General features: G+C 26.5%; 1 protein-coding gene across 1 annotated transcript; it reads right to left on the reverse strand.

Moving 5' to 3' along the window:
• Positions 1-4,774: 4,774 nt before the first annotated feature.
• Positions 4,775-18,660, reverse strand: LOC126906605 (uncharacterized). Its single transcript, XM_050687271.1, has 8 exons — positions 18,607-18,660; positions 16,934-16,966; positions 16,689-16,718; positions 13,185-13,232; positions 12,866-12,916; positions 10,533-10,596; positions 10,322-10,398; positions 4,775-5,632 (listed from the first exon to the last, which is right to left on the reverse strand). The coding sequence occupies exons 3-8, from the start codon at positions 16,689-16,691 to the stop codon at positions 4,880-4,882; spliced, it is 996 nt and encodes a 331-aa protein (XP_050543228.1). The 5' UTR covers positions 16,692-16,718; positions 16,934-16,966; positions 18,607-18,660; the 3' UTR covers positions 4,775-4,879.
• Between the last annotated feature and the right edge of the window lie 1,790 nt (positions 18,661-20,450).

Here is a 20,450-nt window from a genome sequence, read left to right on the forward strand (position 1 = left end):
AAAAAAAAACCACATAGTAAAACAATATTTATAATGAATTTCTTCTCACGAGAGGAGTATAAACTAATGGGATCCTTGATATTTATTGAAGTTATTGAATATAAATGATATAAAAATCAAATGAGTGAAACATTTTTTCTAACTCAAAAAGAATTAAGAGAAAATTCAGTGCCACAGGCGTGAAAGACCCAAGTGTTACCGTCTCAGAAACCGTACGTCGCTTTCGTCACTCAATAAAAATGGAAATTTAACTAGTTCAAATTTTAAAGTTATTTTTCTCGACTTCAAAGAAACAAAAAAATTTAAATATGTTTAACTTTATATACCATGTCAATTAGATTGATGTAATATTTATGAAAATCAGTGTAATCTTCTTATAATAGAATAAAACAAAATACAAATCCAAGAATTTCAACACGAAAATAGCATATTTTTGAATACGGTAGCTATTTTCACCATGAAGACAAAATAAAGTCCGAAATTTTTTTTTTTAATGTTAAAGTATTTTACATAAGCTTTAATTTAAGATATATATAAAATTGTCAGTATTTCCGGAATACTTTCAAAAATTAATTTGAAAAAGTTCTACTTTTTATATGCATTTTTATGTTTTGAACCCCCCCTGTATTTAGGGAAATGGTCCGATTTAAAAAAAAAGTCTGTTAAATGAAAGAAATATATAAATATTATTTCTTATAAAAAAAATTGTATTGATCCATTCATTTTTCAAAAAGTTTTAACATTTTAAAGTTAAAAATGTAAAATATAAAATCAATAATTTTAACACAAAAATAGCATATGGTAGCCATTTTTACCATGAAGAAATAAAGTCCGAATTTTTTTTTTTCATAATAAAGTATATTACATTAGCTTTAATTTAAGATATATATAAAAGTGTCAGTATTCCGGAACATTTTCAAAAGTTAAGTTGAAAAAGTTGTCATTTTGAATCCCTTCCTGTGGGCAAGTAAAAGGTTAAGATAATCAAATGATAAGAAAAGATATTATGCATCTATAAAATAAAAATTATACTGATTAGTTCATTTATGAAAAGGTATAGCAGTTTTAAGTAAAAAAAGATGAGTAATTTGTTTATGATTCAGTGTACTATTGTTTATTGTTCTACGAATTTTTAAAACATATGTTATGTGTATATTGTTTAACAAATAAATATTAATATATTATTTGCAAGCATAATACATATACAATATAAACAAAACCCAGCACAGGGGGGTCGCGGCACAGTGGTGACGTGGCATAGTTATCAAGTATAATGATATCTGACAGTGATTAAAATCACTATAAAAAAAAAACTCTTCGATGCAAATCTTTAGATAGTGTTTAATTTTAAAAAATTGGTGGATTATTCCAAAAGCTACATAATTTGCTAGTTTCTTATTAATATCCTGATTAAGATAAAGTATGTCAAATGAAAAAGGAATTATTAAAAAATAGTATTTTTCATAGAAAAATTATGTTGATCCATACATTTTTCAAAAAGTTATAGTATAATAAAGTTAAAAATGTAAAATACATAATCGAAAATTTTCACACAAAATTAGCATTTGATAGCCATTTTCACCGTGAAGATAAAATAAAGTCTGAAATTTTTTTTTTGCATAATAAAGTAAATTACTTTAGCTTTAATTTAAGATATATATAAAAGTGACAGACTTTCCGGAACACTTTCAAAAGTCAAGTTGAAAGAATTGTCATTTTAATTCCCCCCCTGTGGGTAGGTATAGGGTCAGATATAAAAACAAAATATACCAAATGATAGGTAAAGACATCATGCATCTATAAAAAAAAAGAATTATATTGATCCATACATCTTTCAAAAAGTTATAGCATTATAAAGTTAAAAATATAAAAAAGAATTTTTTTACAAAAATCGTATTTTTTTTATTAATAATAATGTTCTGTTTTCATCATTAAGATAAAATAAAGTCTAACATTTTTTTTTACTATAATAAAGAATATTACATTAGCTTTAATTTAAGATATGTATAAAAGTGTCAGACTTTCCGGAACACTTTCAAAAGTTTAGTTGAAAAAGTTCTACTTTCTATATGCATTTTTTAGATTTGAACCCCCCTCGTATATAGGGAAATGATCCGATTTAAAAAAATAGTATGTTGAATGAAAGATGTATATAAATACTACTTCTCATGAAAAAATTGTGTTGATCCACGCATTTTTCAAATAGTTATAGCATAATAAAATTAAAAATGTAAAATGCAAAATCGAAAATTTTCACACAAAAATAGCATTTGGTAGCCATTTTCATCGTGAAGATAAAATAAAGTCCATTACATTAACTTTAATTTAATATATATATAAAAGTGTCAGACTTTCCGGAACATTTTCAAAAGTCAAGTTGAAAAAATTAATTTTTTGTGAAACAGTTGTCATTTTAAATCCCCCCCTGTGGGCAAGTTTTTCTCCTGCTCTATGGGACATGAGTATATTCTATTTGTAGACAGTGTGGTTATCCATTCATTACAATTCTATGCGATAGGAGGGAAAATAATAATATTTGAGTAATAATTCAAGGTGAGGTATAAATTAATTGACTTTAATGGCACCACTTTGGATTTCGCGCAAATTAACTTTGATGTGCGCTGTCCGTATTTCTTGGTGCATCTCATGTGTGAATTTATATAACATTCATTTTATTTTGACGAATTATTTAATGTGCATAATTTTTGCAATCCATTTCTGTATTCTAACCATTTGTTTTTAATTTGGGTAACTGATCATTCCATTCTATTTTCAAAAACCATAATTTCTGTAAAAATAATTTCACTTGCAGGCTCTACAAATCCAAATTGGTCAAAAAAACTTGCTATCTCAGACAAAATTTTTCTTTTCTAGAAATGTATCATTAAAACATGGAATTCGTCTAAATTGCATTATTTAGAAAATTCCTATTAAAAAATAATGTATTAATAAATATCGCTTTTAAATGTAATATTAATTTCGTATTCTATTCTATTTCATTCAAATTATTAATTATAGCAAAATAGTATAATTACTAACACATGTACTAAATATCACTGACAGAGGACACTAACGTGCTGAGCAAAATAAACGTAGACAAGTTTTATGGTTCACTGAATGACGTCGAGACGTTTACTGAAAGGAGAAACAATAATGATAATACAGTACGCAAATATTTAACAACAAAGGCCGAATAAATAATTAGGCAACAAAGAAAAACACAGTAATCGATGTATACGTCTTACGGTGAGGCAAGAAAAATAGTTCAGACGAAACGACGATTGTATGGCGGTGTTACGATGAGGAATTCAATGTATATGCGGTGAGTCGTCGTCGGCCGCACGGTACTTGCTGGACTTTGTACCATGGCGTATGGCACGCTGTTTAGTCAATCACACTACCATATACACGAAGTTGAGCGACGGCTGATAAAAGAGGCGCGGGCCGCGTATTCTGTGTATCGCGAAGGACTGAGATTTGCTTGCTGGTAAACTTTTTGTCAATATTCTTTTACGTGGAATTCGTGTCGGTTTAATTAAATGCTTTGCCCCTACGACTTGGTTTCTTTTTTTCTCATATTACCCTAAATGGTGAACATTATTTTTAGATGATTAAAAATATTTATCCAGCAATAAGTCTTATTTATTTTTACCTAAAAATTCTTACAAAAAATTAATACTTAATTATTTTTAATAGTTTCAAATATTTTTGTATCCTTCATTCATGATCAGCCTTAAATGTGATGCAGTTTTACGGACATGTCCTGCCATTTTGGTAACCAATACACTTATAAGACATCAAGTGGTGTATTGTAGTAATATTTATTGTGTATTAATGAGATTAACTGTGTCCGCGCCAGCCAAAGAATTATAATAAGAAACGTTGGACCACCACAGTCTTGTAGATTATATTTTGAATANATTTTTTAGTTTTTTTAAATTAATAATATTTTTAATATAGTTTTAATTTTACTTAGATAAACATATTCTTATAATTTTGTTTTGAGAAGTTCAGAGTGAGTTTTAAAAATATCCATATCGACTATAGGGAATTTTTCGAAAATATTATTTGTAAAAACCTAATATAATATGCAAAGAGTTTGAGAAGTATAAAAAAATAATAAATCATAATAGACGCAGGCCCCATTGTATAGAATCCTTTTAAGTGTATATTTTATAAACGACGTTTATTTTCGAAGTATAAAAGCCCATATTGATGATTAACATCTAATATACATATAAATCTCTATAATCGAATCAATTCAGACAACAACGAAAGGAAATAAAAGTAAGCGTAAATGATTATTTGCATGTTTTACTCCTTAAATTTTCACGTAATAAACAAAAATAGAATGAGGTAATATTTGTTGAGTCGTTTAAATTATTAAGGCTAGAATATATAAAAGTCTCATACCGAGACCCCTATAAATCAATCCAACCCACTCACTATTCTATTTTCCCCATTTTATATATTATTTTGTTTAATTTTTGGTTATTACAGTAATATACAATTCATTTTTTTTTATAAAAATTCCAAAAAATAGAACTATAACCTTTCATAGATAAAAAAAACATAAATAAAATAATAGATTATTGTTTTTATTTTAAGTTGATAGGTTGTACAATTATTTGGGAGCATTAATTTTACCTCGAAAATACACCAAATATTTATCATATATAATATTTCATATCAATTTGTTAATAAATTAATTTCTTTAAAAAATGATTTATTTTATAAATTATCTAAATTAATTATTTAATTAAAAAAATATTAGTGTGTTTTTTCTATTCTTTTTTTTATTCTGCTTAAATTATTATAAAAGTTTTTAGTGGAAAAATAAACATATACGAATATCAGTATACTCTACGTATTGTACTTATCAAACATTATTATATTCTATTTTCAGAATTAAATTATATTCTGCGTGAATTAAGCTAAAAATAATCTCTAACTTTTCCATTATTTCATCTAGTGATTTTGGTATAAGATGAAAATCGTACGACTTGACATCTCCGTGAGGTTCGGGAAATCCATTAAATAATATATTAATTACATCTTGTGGTAATATATGTGTATTTGAATCATTGGATTTTGAATCTTTAGACACTTCAAAATTATATTCTGTCAATTCTTCGGGTGTAAAGAAATGGCTTGCGAATTCCTTTATCAGTACTTTTAATTTATACATTCTTCTCTTTTCATCATGTTTTTCACGATTCAAATACTCCAAATAGCTACTTAACTCATCGTAATCCATGAAAGTAAATTGAGCTATTCTTAATTTTTCACAAACTTTTAAAAATGTTTCCCAATAATATTGTGGGAAAAAATTAATTAATTGAGCCTCATAGGCATATGTAACTAGCAAAAGCGCATATTTTGTAGTTCGATCATAGATAATTTTTTCTACCGCGTGTTTAATTACAAATTGAAGAGTTTTTCCGTATGTTATTGAATTGTTAATAAAATCTTCAAGTGTTGTATAAGAATTTTCATTAGATTCCAATTTAACGAGATCCTTTTTGACATAATTCCATAAAGACGAGTTTTGGATATTTCCTAGTTGAACTTTTATTTTTTCATCATAAATCGAATCATTTACCAAACTTGTATCATTAGCAATATAACTCTTCTGTAAAAAATAAATTTAAAATTTATATCTAACTGTACATTTTGAAAATATATATTTTAGGGTCTGTCATAAAATATTTACGGCAGCAATTTGATTAATCTTTTTATTTTTTTTTTTGTACGAATTAGCTTATAACTAGAAAGTAAAAATTAAATAAAAAAAAAAAACATGTAGATGTCTCATTTTAGACTAAAAACAAATATTACTTGATTTTACGAGTTTTTTATAAGGAACAATGTCACCCTATACGCGACCTATCACTAATTGGGCCAGAGAAACTTTGGTGCTGAATAGATAGACTAGTAGGTCATGAAATATTAATTTATTTAATGATTAATCTGTTTGTTACAATAGAAGTATCTTCTTTTTCCACGCCTTAATCCCTACTACTTGAAGTCGGCCACAGGATTCCTCATACTTTTTGACAAAATTTTACGCCGACTGTCGACTTGACACAATCTCATTAGTCGCCTCTTACGACTGGCAGAGGGGCCGTGGAAGTATTCTTATCCACGGGATCATACAAATACAATTTTCTCAGCTTTGCATTGAAGCATACAAATATTTACTACTGTACACTATGAAATGTCTTGTTAAAAAATAACAAAATTTGTATTTAATGACAATATAGAAAAAATATTAGACAATATAATTTAATTATTCCAAAAAATGTTTTCTTTATACTTATAACGAAAATTCTAACAGAAAAATCGAACAAGAACAATTAAATTTATTATACATTAAACGTTTTTCTATGTAAGTATATGTGATTTTCTTATACTTTTTGTAAAAATTAAAACTAATAAATAAATTAATAATCAAAATTCAGATTAAAATATAATGTTTTGTACATTTCATAAATACACTGTAAAAAATGATTCAAAAGTTCCACATGTCAGTATGATATTTTTAATATACACGTTCATTTTACACACAAGTAGTGTACTCATGACATAAATTATCAAAAATTAATACACAAATTTGACATTATTATCAAAGGCTTCAGTCCGTTTTCAAAACGTTTGTATCGTAATGATTCAAAAATTATAACTAACAAAAAATAATTGTAATCATAAAACGTAAAAAATATTTGTAACAATTAACAAATAATGTGTTATAACCACAATTAAAAAAGATAGCAAACTTTTAGCTTCGATGCGAAGCTGAGAAGGTAGTAATTTTACCATGATGTGTTTTTTTATATTTTTTTATGTCTGTTGCCATTTTTTCTCAGCTCTCACTGGACCGATTTCTTTCAACAATACGTCAAAAGATCAAAAATCGTATCTAGTTGAAGACATTACTCTTAGAAATTGAAACATTTTACCACGTTCCCCGCAAATGGGGGAAATATCCAAATTTAAAAATCGGTAAATTTTGTCATTTTTTTCACTTTTTTATCTTAAAACTTCCATAACTTTTTCAAAAATAGACAAATCAACATAATTTTTTTTGTACTAAAACCTTAGATATTTCCCTTTCATTTGGTATCATTTTTTTTGAAAATCTAACACTCAACCTGCTCATTGGGGGGGATTTTAAAATAGCAACTATTTTACAAAAACTAACTTTTTCAACTTAATTTTTGAAAATTTTCCGTAAATACTGCGTCCTTTAACCATATATCAAATTAAAGCTTATTTTATGTACTATAAAATTAAAAAAAAAAAAAATTTGTCCCGACAACCTATCTTCTATGCGCAAATGGCAACCGTATTCAAAAATATGCTATTTTTCTATTAAAATTCTAGGTTTTGTATTTTATTTTATTTTAAAATATCATATTAGGAGAATATATTGACTTTCATGGATATTATATAATTTAATTGACATAGAATGAAGTTCATAACACATAAGGAATTAAACTTATTAAATTTTTTTTACTATTTTAAAATCGAAAAAGTAATTTTTAAATTTAAGTTAGCTTAAATAGCCAATTTTTTCATTACACGAAAGCAACGAACGAGTCGGGAGCACTTGTGTTTTACATGCCTAGGACACGAGGTTCAAATTCGTTTGTGGCCAATAAAATTTTGCATTTTTTTTGAGTTAGAATAAAATTTTCAAATCATTTGATATTTATCTCATTTACATTCAATAACTTCAATAAATATAAAGGATCCTATCACTATAGTCTCACCTCGTGAGAAGAAATTTATATTCATGTTAATATTATTTTACTATGTGGTTCTTTTTGTGGCTACAATTTATTTTGCCAAACCTCATTACACCTACTTTTTTCAACGATACGTCAAATGATTACAGTTCGTATTTAGTTTAAGTTATTACTCTTAAAAATCGAAAAACTATTCCTTATTTAAATAAAAAGTAGCTTAACCAGCTTTTTCCATACCACCAATTAAAATCATTAATTTCTAATATTCTTAAAGTATTCATTGTCGAATTTGATTTAATATGATAAAAGTATTCAACTACAAAAGTAAATAATTTTACTTTGTAATTTATTAATTTTTTAACTCTATTCATGTGTGCTACTACCAGTCTATAATATTCCAAATTATTTTGTAACATGTTGCTATAAAAATCATAAATTAAAAAAAAACTGGTTTTTAGTTTCACCTGAATTTAACAATAGATTTTTACAATTATAATCAAATTTTATAGTACACTCAATTAAGTAAATCTTTTTAAAAACATTTTTTTTTTTTTGGTTCTTTTAGTTAAAATGAATCATTTAAATTAATTAAGTTATGAATATTTCCATTGTAGAATCTTTTTAAACACCAAAAATTAATTAGATATGATTACTATGGTTTTTATTTAAGTGATCTATTACGATAATAATGTAAAAAAAAGTCGAACTATTCTGATAAATGTACTGTAAATAGTAGTTACAAAATTTGCTGACTGCATATTAATCTTAACAATTTCATTTTTTTCTATTTAATCATGTCAAGTTCAAACTTTCAAGTTGAGCTAAAAGTTATGGAGTCTAAGAATTACTAATCTGGTTATAATTAAGGAAATAGAAGTTGTTGTTGCTTTTGTAATTATCCACCAATTTCTTAGAATTAAACACTATCTATAGATTTGCATCGAAGTGTTTCTTATGATAGTGATTTTAATCACTGTCAGATTAAATCTATACTGGACCCAACTATGCAACGTCCCCACTGTGCCGCGATTCCACTGTGCTGGGTTTTTTTAAATTAATGTTTTTATAACATAGTTTTTTTAAATTTCTTCCTGAGAATACAAAAATTCAAAATAAACGAAATAAAACAAAACGAAAATATTGATGATTTGTTATAACTTGCAAAGTACAATAAATTTAGGGAAAATATAATTACAAGTTAGTTACTGTTTCTCGACGTAAAAACAATGTGAAGGATTTTCTAACATGCGATAGATGATAGATTAATTCCTAATAAGATAAACAATATCAATAATGTTATCGCAAACGGAAATCATTATAAATCCATAACGTTTTAATTGTCTAAAATGTAAAATGCAATAATGTTGTTAACCTTTTAATTGTTATAACGTTAAATAAAATAAATAATTTTGATTCAAGTCGTGATTTTATTACTATTTATCAAAATTTTCCCTTAAATTTTACGTGTTAAAAACTTCCAAATATATGTGAAAATTCGGACATTTTTATAAAGAGTGTAATTTTTTTAGAGTGCTTTAAGCATAAACATTTAATAATGGGACAACATAACGTTTTGATGCAATTAATTTGTTCATTATATATTTTATTTTTATAATTTTCACGTCCAAATATATTAAAAAATACATTAAATTACACGTAGTGCACTTTATTATTTAAAAAATAAACTTTGGAAATATAACTTTTCGAATTCGGCCTGTTAGTAAATCTGTGAATTATTAATATAGAGCTATTATATGGTAATGATCAAAACTTATTGAAGCAGTCTAGTTAATGTATTAAAAAAATATTACGAAAAATTCCAAATGAATACACATTCAAAAAATTAAAATCATCAAATTTCAGACTTAAATATATCTAATGTTTTTGCATCCATTGCCATTTACAACAAAAACATCACGTCCAATTTTTTTATGAGCGGTTTATGTATAAAAAAATTTGTTCTACTTTTCCACACTGCTTCTTAACCAAGTCTATTACTATTGTAATGTGACACGGGCGAGAGATTCTCATCCTTACACGTTTCTAATCAGTAGTATTGCTACATTAAAAACTCATTTTAGATAAAGTACAAAACTTATTTCTAATAAAAACGTGCTTTACATGGTATTCCGGTTTTATACCCGTCTTCATTATTTTTTTTAATAATATCGAATATGAATATTAAAAAGGTTTAGAAAATAATGGTTTTATAAACATAAAAATTAACGATCCAACAGTTATTAAATGATATATTAATAAACTAAAAAATTCCTTTTATTCGTGTAGGAATTTTTATACCATTTTTTGTTTTATTTACTTAACATATTTTTAATTATATATATATATATATAAATTAACCATTCAATATCTATGAGATATAATTTCGCAATGAATAATTTAAGGTATTTTAGGTGTCAATTTTAAATACATTTTATTGAAAAAAAATCATTAATTTTGATTCGTATGTATTCGTTGATGAGTTCTGCATTTATTTTAAATTAAATTTTATTTGTGAAAGTTTGTAATTTAAAGTCAAGTATACGTAATTATCATAAACTTATTAATAAACTCACATGCATTTTAAGTACTTTGAATTCAATATTGTCGTCTAACTCTTCTATAAATGATTCCAAATTTTTAGCACCATTTTCTGTAAATAATATGTTTTCATAATTTGTTAATTTTCTCAAAGGTATTAAAATGAATTTCTGTGTTGTTTTGATAATACAGTTATATGTTTTAACAAGTGACACACGAATTTTATTTAACATGATCTATACATACTGTCGTATGGGAAATAATGTAATTCAGTTTTGTGCTGTAATACGATACAATCTTCTTCAAACGTCTTAAAATATAAATAACAGTAATTAAAAAATATATATATATTTTATGATATGGATAACTCAAAATCATAATTGAATCTTTTTTTTAGTTTTGATGCGAAGCTGAGAAGGTATTAATTTTACTATGTTGTGTTTTTTTATGTCTGTCGTCACTTTTTCTCAGCTCTCACTGGACTGATTTCTTTCAACGATACGTCAAAAGTTCACAAATCGTATTTAGGTGAAGACCTTGCCTTTAGAAATTGAAAAAATTGTCCTCGTTCCCCGTAAATGGATAAAAACCCCCAAAAATAAACAATTTAAGATTGGTAAATTTTGACATTTTTTTCTTAGAACTACCATAACTTTTTTAAAAACGAACAAATCAAAATAATATATTTTTATATTGAAACCTTAGGTATTTCCATTTTATTTGATATAATTTTTTTTTAATCTAACCCTTTGTCTGCCCACAGGAGGATATTCAAAATAGCAACTTCTGCACAAAAGTTTAACTTTTTAAACATAAGTTCTGAAAATGTTCCGGAAATACTCCGAGTTTCAAACATATGTTAAAATAAGCTTTATTAAATTTATCTTTCACGTAAAAATGTCAGCTGTCGTTTAAAACATGCTATTTTTGTGTTAAAAATTTTCGATTTTCGATATCATGTTTTCAACTTTAAATTCCTATAAGTTATTGAAAAATGTATGAATCAACACACATTTTTATTTCAAAAAACTTTATATAAAATCCTTTTATCCGACATACTTTTTTTTTAAACTACTTGTTAAAAGTAGAACTTTTTTAAATTAAATTTTGAAAAAATCCTATCCACATTGGTATTTTTATTGTTATTTATTGTTATATTTAATTTTTATTGTTATGCTATTGAAAATTCATTCTATATTCATTCATACAGTCCATCTTATTCCTTTTCCTCGACATAACTTGACTTGAGACAATATAAAACAACGAACGTTAACGAACCCGCATGAGTATCAACGGGCACTGCGTTCATTCATTCTGTGTTTTACATTCTGAAATCTTTGCTCCACCCTTTTTAAAAGTTTTATTTAAATATACCTGATTTTTGTTTTTAAACATGATAAAGTTAACATTTAATCCAATTAAAAATTTCTATGAAGTTGCAAAACTTTTTTTGATTGGGAAATTTGAATTTTTATCACACTTTTATCATGGAAATCTATTTTTTAGTTCAAATATACTTGTATACTTGAATTTTCTATGAATAATATTGATAGACAACAGATATCAAATTCCGAATAATTTCGATGTCAGTAGTTTTTTTTTGGTAAAAATTCGATATCGATATTAAATTTTGATAATGTTACATTTTCGATATGGATTTAAATGGGCTAAAAAAATTTCAATTTAATTTAATTTTTATGTGGACCAGGTATATCTGTTTCAATGTTGCGTTTATTCTAAACCATCTATATCGAACATTATCATTATGTGAAAGCTTGAATTTATTGACTATTAATCCGAGATTGTTACTAACAGTGATCTATAAATTGGCATCTATAAAAAATACTGTTTCTGCAATACATAGGTATAGTATTCGTCGCTCATAAAGTTTGTTAACCTTATTGCTTATTCACGTATGTTTTTAGTTTATGAACTTGGATAACAACGTGTGGTTGGGTTGGGTTTAATTGTTTTTTTATTGCCAATAACCATTTATTATACAATTTTAATTATTATTTTTATTTATCTACATTGCTGTTGTACTATACGATATATCATAATGTTTTTTGTAAAATTAATATTTTCTATAATGTGATTCTTTCATCATTAACCACTTAATTAGCCAACAATAAAAACATACTACATAAATATATGATATTCAGAAATTTACTTTTAGCTCCGTGTTTTAGTCAATTTACCAACGATAAAGTATTTTTAATGTTTATCCCTTATACTTTATAAGAGTGTTAACTTTCTTTTTACAATAATTTAAAGTAATGAATGGAGGTGAAATCCTCCTTCCACCAAGACATACATATTTTAATAAATAAAAATAAATGATGAATAATAAAGTTGATACCCTTATAAATTATAAAGGATGAACGCAAAAAATTCTTTTGACTTAAACACATTACTAAGAGAGTTTAAAAGTAAAATTATCAATATTATATTTATTTTTTGGTTAATTAAGTGGTCAATTATAAAAAAATTACTTTGTAAATATTTTTTACGATTACGTGCTTTATATATGTAAAAAATCATGTGATTAAATATACACTCATATAATAAAAGTAACATACAAAATTAAGAATTTTTTCTTTTCCTTCATCAAAACATCTAAAAAAAATTTTCTAAAAAATAATAAAATGAAAGTGTTTTTTTTTATTTTTTACTAAAAATACATACAATAAATATTTAGAGTACTTTATCTATTACTATTATTATTATATAAAAATATTAGCTCAAGAATTTTTCATACAGAAATTTTACAAGTAAAAAATATATTGCCACCCTCTCCCCAATAAAACAAAAATGTACTTAAACAAGTAAATTTTACATTTTTTTGGAAGGGCTGATCTCTAAACTTTTTTATTGAGCACATTTATGATCAAGACTTACACGATTCGTACAAATTTCTGCAAAAATTTTGTTCACATTTACAAAAGTCTGAAATAAAATTTATAAATTTAATTATTAAGTTTGGTTATAAACAGAAATGATAATCTGGGTAGCAGTGTTGGGTATTTTTTATCTAGATAAAAATATTATTATCTTTTATCTTAGCTAGAAGACTGTATGAATAGTAATTTAAACGTAATCTTTGCGTCGGTCCTGACTGTAATACGTATAGGACTAAATATTGGGTACTGTCCGATTTTATCAATTACTATATAATTGCTATTTTTGCGGTTGACTCATTGAAACACTAATCATTTTGGTACTAAGAAGCGCAACGTCAGATTATTCATTTTCATGTAAAAAAAAACAATTTAAATAAAATTCAAATGAAAATATAGTGGACTATACTTTGTTTTCTTTTGCTATTAGCCAATGCAATAATACTAATAATTTATAGCTCAATTTATGTTAGTAATTTAAACATTGTAGTAAAATATAGTATAAAAATGTCACACAAATTATTCTTAACAGCTAAGATTTATACAATCATAAAAACGTTTAGTCTGACCTAGCGCTCCTTAGTGCCACAATGATAATTCTCCAGTGCGTCAACCGCATAAATTGTAAATATAATAATAAACGATACAAAGCAGTGACCAATCTTCAATTCATGAGGTGTTATAGTTAAGCCCGACGCAAAAAACTATAGACACTATGATTCATTTGTTGAAGGAAGGAAGACTAATACACACAGCGGCAGAGTTAAATCATTGATTGATAGCCACCATACAACTCTGGACACACGAGGTGACTAAATCCCACCTATCTTTGATAACTGTCCATACTCGAGGCATTATTGATATTCATCAATTGATGATCACAATAAATTCTATATTAATATATAAAAGTCACTTTATTTTTCTATCATTTATATCTTTCTTTTAATTTACTTCACTCAACTTTATTCATTTCACTTACTGAACCAACAAAGATGAGATTTTAACTCTGCGAGTGGTCGTCCAAGTAATTGAGACATACACACTAAAACGTTATATATTTATGGAATATTTATTTATTATGGAACATTTATGGAATTATTGTAGAATATTTATTAAATACGATGATACGTTTTAGAACTTTATATTGAATTTCTAAAAATTTCATAAAATATATTCAAAATTGGTGGTATTTTAATCAAACTTTATATAATTATAGAGGAATACGGGAAAATGGTATGCACTTAAAGGAAAACTCATGCTAAAAGCAGTAATTTATTTGTAAATTTTTATTTAATTATTAACTTCCTAGTATACTTTTTGGAAACTAACAGATTTAGTTAAAGTATTTTTTTATTATTGTCACATGATCCGCCCCCTTTTTTGCGTTTCAAAAATTACATACAGTCTCTCAACACAGAATGGAGAACAATATTAAATTATTTCTTTACATTTTTACTATTATAATATTTTTATAAATAATTTGCACATTTTCTATGACGTTATGTTTGATTTATTTAAGCGTACTTGTTTCTACAAACTATATGGCAATATTACACTAAATAAGTTTCTAAAAAAAAATTGTTTGTTATAAATTTTACAGCGCATTATTCTAATCAAGTATACATTTACATTTAGGATAAAAATATTATCTAGAAATATTTATTAAAATCATCACTTTTAGCTTCGATGCGAAGCTGAGAAGCTATTGGTTTTACTAAGATGTGTTCTTTTTTTTTTTTATGTGTCTGTTACCACTTTTCTCAGCTCTCACCAAACCGATTTCTTTCAACGATACGTCAAAAGATCACAAACCGTATCTAGTCAAAGACATTACCCTCAAAAATTGAAAAAAATTCCCTCGTTCCCCGTAAATGGGGGAAACATCCAAAAATTTACAAATTTAAAAATCTTTAATTTTCAACATTTTTTCAATTTTTTTTACTTAAAATTGCTATAGCTTTTTTAAAATAACCAAATCAATATAAATTTTTTGATATAGATGCATAATATTATTACCATTCATTTTGTACATTTTTTTCATAAATTTAACCCTTAACCTGCCCACAAGGGGGGATTTAAAATGACAACTTTTTCACAAAAAATTAACTTTTTCAACTTAACTTTTGAAAATGTTCCGGAAGGTCTGACACTTTTATATATATCTTAAATTAAAGCTAATGTAATATACTTTAATAAAAAAAAAAAAAATTGACCTCTGGACTTGTCTTTGTTGTGAAAAAAAATATGTTTTTAAATAAAAAAAGTTTAAAAAATAATAAAATATAAAAAATAATCGTAATAAAAAAAAAACCGAGCACAGGTGGGTCGCGGCACAGTGGTGACGTGGCATAGTTGGATCAAATATTATGATATCTGACAATAGCTAAAATCACTATCAAAAAAACGCTTCGAAGCAAATCCGTAGTTAGTGTTTAACTTTAGAGTCCGTNCCGTAGATAGTGTTTAACTTTAGAGTCCGTTGCCCATTCCTTATTAACTAAGGGAAGTAGATTTTTGAAGGATAAAAAAATAAGATATACTAGTCTGTTGAAGACAGAAAACGCAAAAAAATAGTAACTTTTTTAAAAATAAACATATCAATATAATTTTTTTTTTATAGATGTCATTACCTATCATTTGGTATATTTTTTTTATAAATCTGACTTTTTACCTGCCTACAGGGGGGGATTCAAAATGACAAATTTTTTACAAAAAATTGACTTTTTCAACTTAAATTTTGAGAGTGTTCCGGAAAGTCTGACACTTTTATATATATATTAAATTAAAACTAATGTAATCTACTTTATTATGTAAAAAAAAAATTTCGGACTTTATTCTGTCTTCACGGTGAAAATGGCTACCAAACGCTATTATTGTATGAAAATTATCGACTTTATTTTTTACATTTTTAACTTTATAATGCTATAACTTATTGAAAACTGTATTGATCAATATAATTTTTTTATGGGAAATACTATTTTTTAATAATCACTTTTTCATTCGACATACTTTATCTTAATTAGGATATTAATAATGAACTAGCAGATCATGTAGCTTTTGGAATAATCCACAATTTTTTAAAATTAAACACTATCTAAAGATTTGCATCGAAGCGTTTTTTTTTATAGTGATTTTAATCACTGTCAGATGTCATTATACTTGATCCATCTATGCCACGTCACCACTGTGCCGCGACCCCCCTGTGCTGGATTTTTTTGAGAAAATTTGGTTTGTTTTGGGTTGGGGTCGAGTGATATGTAGAGGCTTGGAAGAATATTTTGTTTGGTCTGCACAATTTCGTATGTGAGGCATTCTGTAATGATATGTTTTATCGTAAGGAACATTTTAATCATATTTGTTTTTTCGATTTGAGTCAAAAATTGCTACTTTACGTTGCCTTGGGTTGGGTTTGGTTAGGCTTACTTAACAATGAATTGCACATTATAATCCCGTGTTGCCCTATTTTTAAAACCGATTACTTTGTCTACATAAAATAATTTCTCACCATATTAAGATTTCCATATTCTTCAAAACCCTATAATAAAAAAAAAATGTTGACAGAATGTTTTAATTAAAATAGCAAAATGAAACATAACCTAAATGTTACCAAAGCACTATAAACACAATTTAGTATCTGCGTAAGTTATTATATAATCATTGAACATAAATAATATTGATTTTAATTAAAAAAAAAAAAAGTTTAATTCATAAAATGTTTTGGTACTAATTTTAATAATGATTGAAACTTACATCCTCTTTTACATAAAAATTTGGTATTCCTACCTAAATGAAAAAAGACATATTTGAAAGTGCAATAAAAATTTGGTATTTACAACTGCATTAAGTATGAAAATTTATTCATTTTAATAATGATGTATATGGGAAGAAGAGAATAATATGACTCTCTTAATTTTAAGAAAGTGTTATGTATTTTTTATTACCAGATAATACTTAAAAGTTAAATAAAATGTATCTTAACTAAATTATTGAATTAAATATAGTTTAATAAACTTTATATAAATTACTATGTCACTGAAAAGTATATTTCCTAAAATATCTTCAAAAAAAAAACACATAAAAATTAAAACAAAATAATAAGTTTTGTAGAACATTTTTCATGAATATTAAGATTTTAACAGTATAATTGACAGTACCTTTGTATATATTTTATTAATTTACTATAAAATTTTTGCCTTTTTATAATCATTAATAGTAAATAAAGTGTAAATTTTTTTTAATTGTACCTATATGCTCTTTATTTTTACATATTCGATGACAAATTATTAAAATAATGTTATTATTCAAGTATGAAATGTGAAAAATATTGCTATTTACTTTGCTAAAAATGACTATTTAATTAAGTTTAAAGACTATCTAATATACAATAAAATATGAAATGAATTTTAATAAAACGCAATAAAAATATTTTAACATTTTTCAAGGTTACAAAAGATTAAAATTAAAATTTTTGCAACAACTCATAATGTAACTTCATGGCACCTAGAAAAACTTAGATTGTGGGTCGTCTACCTATTCAGCAAGACATCAAGTTGGACTAAAATAAGACTTTAAAAAAAATATATTTTAAGTTATCAGATTATATTATAAGTCATTATTAAATTAGAAAAAAGTCATGAATTAAAGAAATAATTACACTAATAAACCATGTTAAACGAATTATTAAGTGTAGAAAATTGTTGATTCATAAATAAAATAAAGTTATATCTAAAGATCGTTGATTCATAAACTATCATAAAAGACGACGCTTCGATGCAAATCCGTAGATAGTGTTTAACTTTAGAGTCCGCTGCCCATTCCTTATTAACTAAGGGAAGTAGATTTTTGAAGGATAAAAAAATAAGATATACTAGTCTGTTGAAGACAGAAAACGCAAAAAAATAGTTTGTTATTAGGTTAAATTAAAAAGGACTTTATTAAATAGATAAAAAAATTAAGTTAACACGAGGAAAATAACCTCGTCTACAAATTAAATTAACAAAAGAGAAAGGAAAAAAATCAAATAATAATAACAAAATTGTTACACCTACACTTTTATATGAGAAATACGATGAACGACTAGCGTTAAACATGGTATACTACCACTATTCTAGCCTCACACTGATGAACTATTTGTTTGTAGTTTGGTCATGACTTGCAAGGCATTGGGACACCATTGTGTTAAAGAAACGTACCACTATTCATATCACATCGCCAGTAGAATATTGAAAACCATATAAATGATTAATTAACAAATAAAACGGGTAGGGGCGGTCTTGGAACGTGCCCCTCGCCGTTGGGAATCTAAAATTTACCAAAAATACCTGAACATGATAAAATAAAAAAAAAACACGTGCATATGGCACGACGCACTAAAAACATAAACAAAATTGGCTCAAGACATTATTAAAAAAATTATACATTACCAGGCCCGAAGGACTCAGAAACTGGAAGCTGGTTCGGCCGACTCCACAAATACAAAAAAATAATTACATAGTAGATGCAGCAGACACTTGTGATATATAATAATTAAAAATAATTACATCGCACACAACTAAAATAAACTACCGCTATGGATGGGAAATAATTCGACCGGTTCCCTGACTATGGTTATTCCCCAACAAAACGTCTGATGACATCCGACTAGCCTTTGGAGTAGAGGTCAACAAATTTACCACACTGTGCCAGAAATTATTACGAACAATTCGAATCAGAATATATAATAAGGCGACAATGTAGGTGGTGAGCAGTGCAAATGACGTCAAGATAGGAAAGGAGCGGATTGAGTGTACACGCAAATGCCGTTCATGAACCGGTCCGAAATAATACACAGCTGACAATCTCGCACGCGCTCAAACAAACCACAAAACCTCATCGTGATTATTTTAATGATAAACACCGTCGCAGCACGCATTCGACTCAACCAAAATAATTCAGGTTACATACATACAAATATATATNTGATGACATCCGGCTAGCCTTTGGAGTAGAGGTCAACAAATTTACCACACTGTGCCAGAAATTATTACGAACAATTCGAATCAGAATATGTCATAAGGCGACAATGTAGGTGGTGAGCAGTGCAAATGACGTCAAGATAGGAAAGGAGCAGATTGAGTGTACACGCAAATGCCGTTCATGAACCGGTCCGAAATAATACACAGCTGACAATCTCGCACGCGCGCAAACAAACCACAAAACCTCATCGTGATTATTTTAATGATAAACGCCGTCGCAGCACGCATTCGGCTCAACCAAAATAATTCAGGGTACATACATACATATATATATATATATGTACATATATACCATAAAATGAAGAGGTATATCTTCGTCACGTTACATATAGAAGAAAAGCACGGCGATTAATGTGTAATGAGATTTCCAAAATAACGGGTCAACATTTGTTATTGAANAGGAAAGGAGCAGATTGAGTGTACACGCAAATGCCGTTCATGAACCGGTCCGAAATAATACACAGCTGACAATCTCGCACGCGCGCAAACAAACCACAAAACCTCATCGTGATTATTTTAATGATAAACGCCGTCGCAGCACGCATTCGGCTCAACCAAAATAATTCAGGGTACATACATACATATATATATATATATGTACATATATACCATAAAATGAAGAGGTATATCTTCGTCACGTTACATATAGAAGAAAAGCACGGCGATTAATGTGTAATGAGATTTCCAAAATAACGGGTCAAAATTTGTTATCGACCAGTCATTTTAGGTGAAACTAGGCACGGAATATGTCTAAATATCAGATTACTATAGAATATTATAGGATATAACAATATGATATGATATGATGATTAAAAATTTTTTTATTTTATTGATATGATTTTTCTGCGTTAGTACAAAAACAAATCTACATCCTTATTATTAGTGGAAATATTTCAATTTCAAAATGCATACTTAAATACATTATTTTAATTAAAAAAACAACTGGTGCAGTGAANATATATATATGTACATATATACCATAAAATGAAGAGGTATATCTTCGTCACGTTACATATAGAAGAAAAGCACGGCGATTAATGTGTAATGAGATTTCCAAAATAACGGGTCAAAATTTGTTATCGACCAGTCATTTTAGGTGAAACTAGGCACGGAATATGTCTAAATATCAGATTACTATAGAATATTATAGGATATAACAATATGATATGATATGATGATTAAAAATTTTTTTATTTTATTGATATGATTTTTCTGCGTTAGTACAAAAACAAATCTACATCCTTATTATTAGT

The sequence above is a fragment of the Daktulosphaira vitifoliae genome, unplaced genomic scaffold (assembly GCF_025091365.1).
Source record: "Daktulosphaira vitifoliae isolate Bord-2020 unplaced genomic scaffold, ASM2509136v1 Scaffold_5, whole genome shotgun sequence".
Lineage (NCBI taxonomy): Eukaryota > Metazoa > Arthropoda > Insecta > Hemiptera > Phylloxeridae > Daktulosphaira > Daktulosphaira vitifoliae.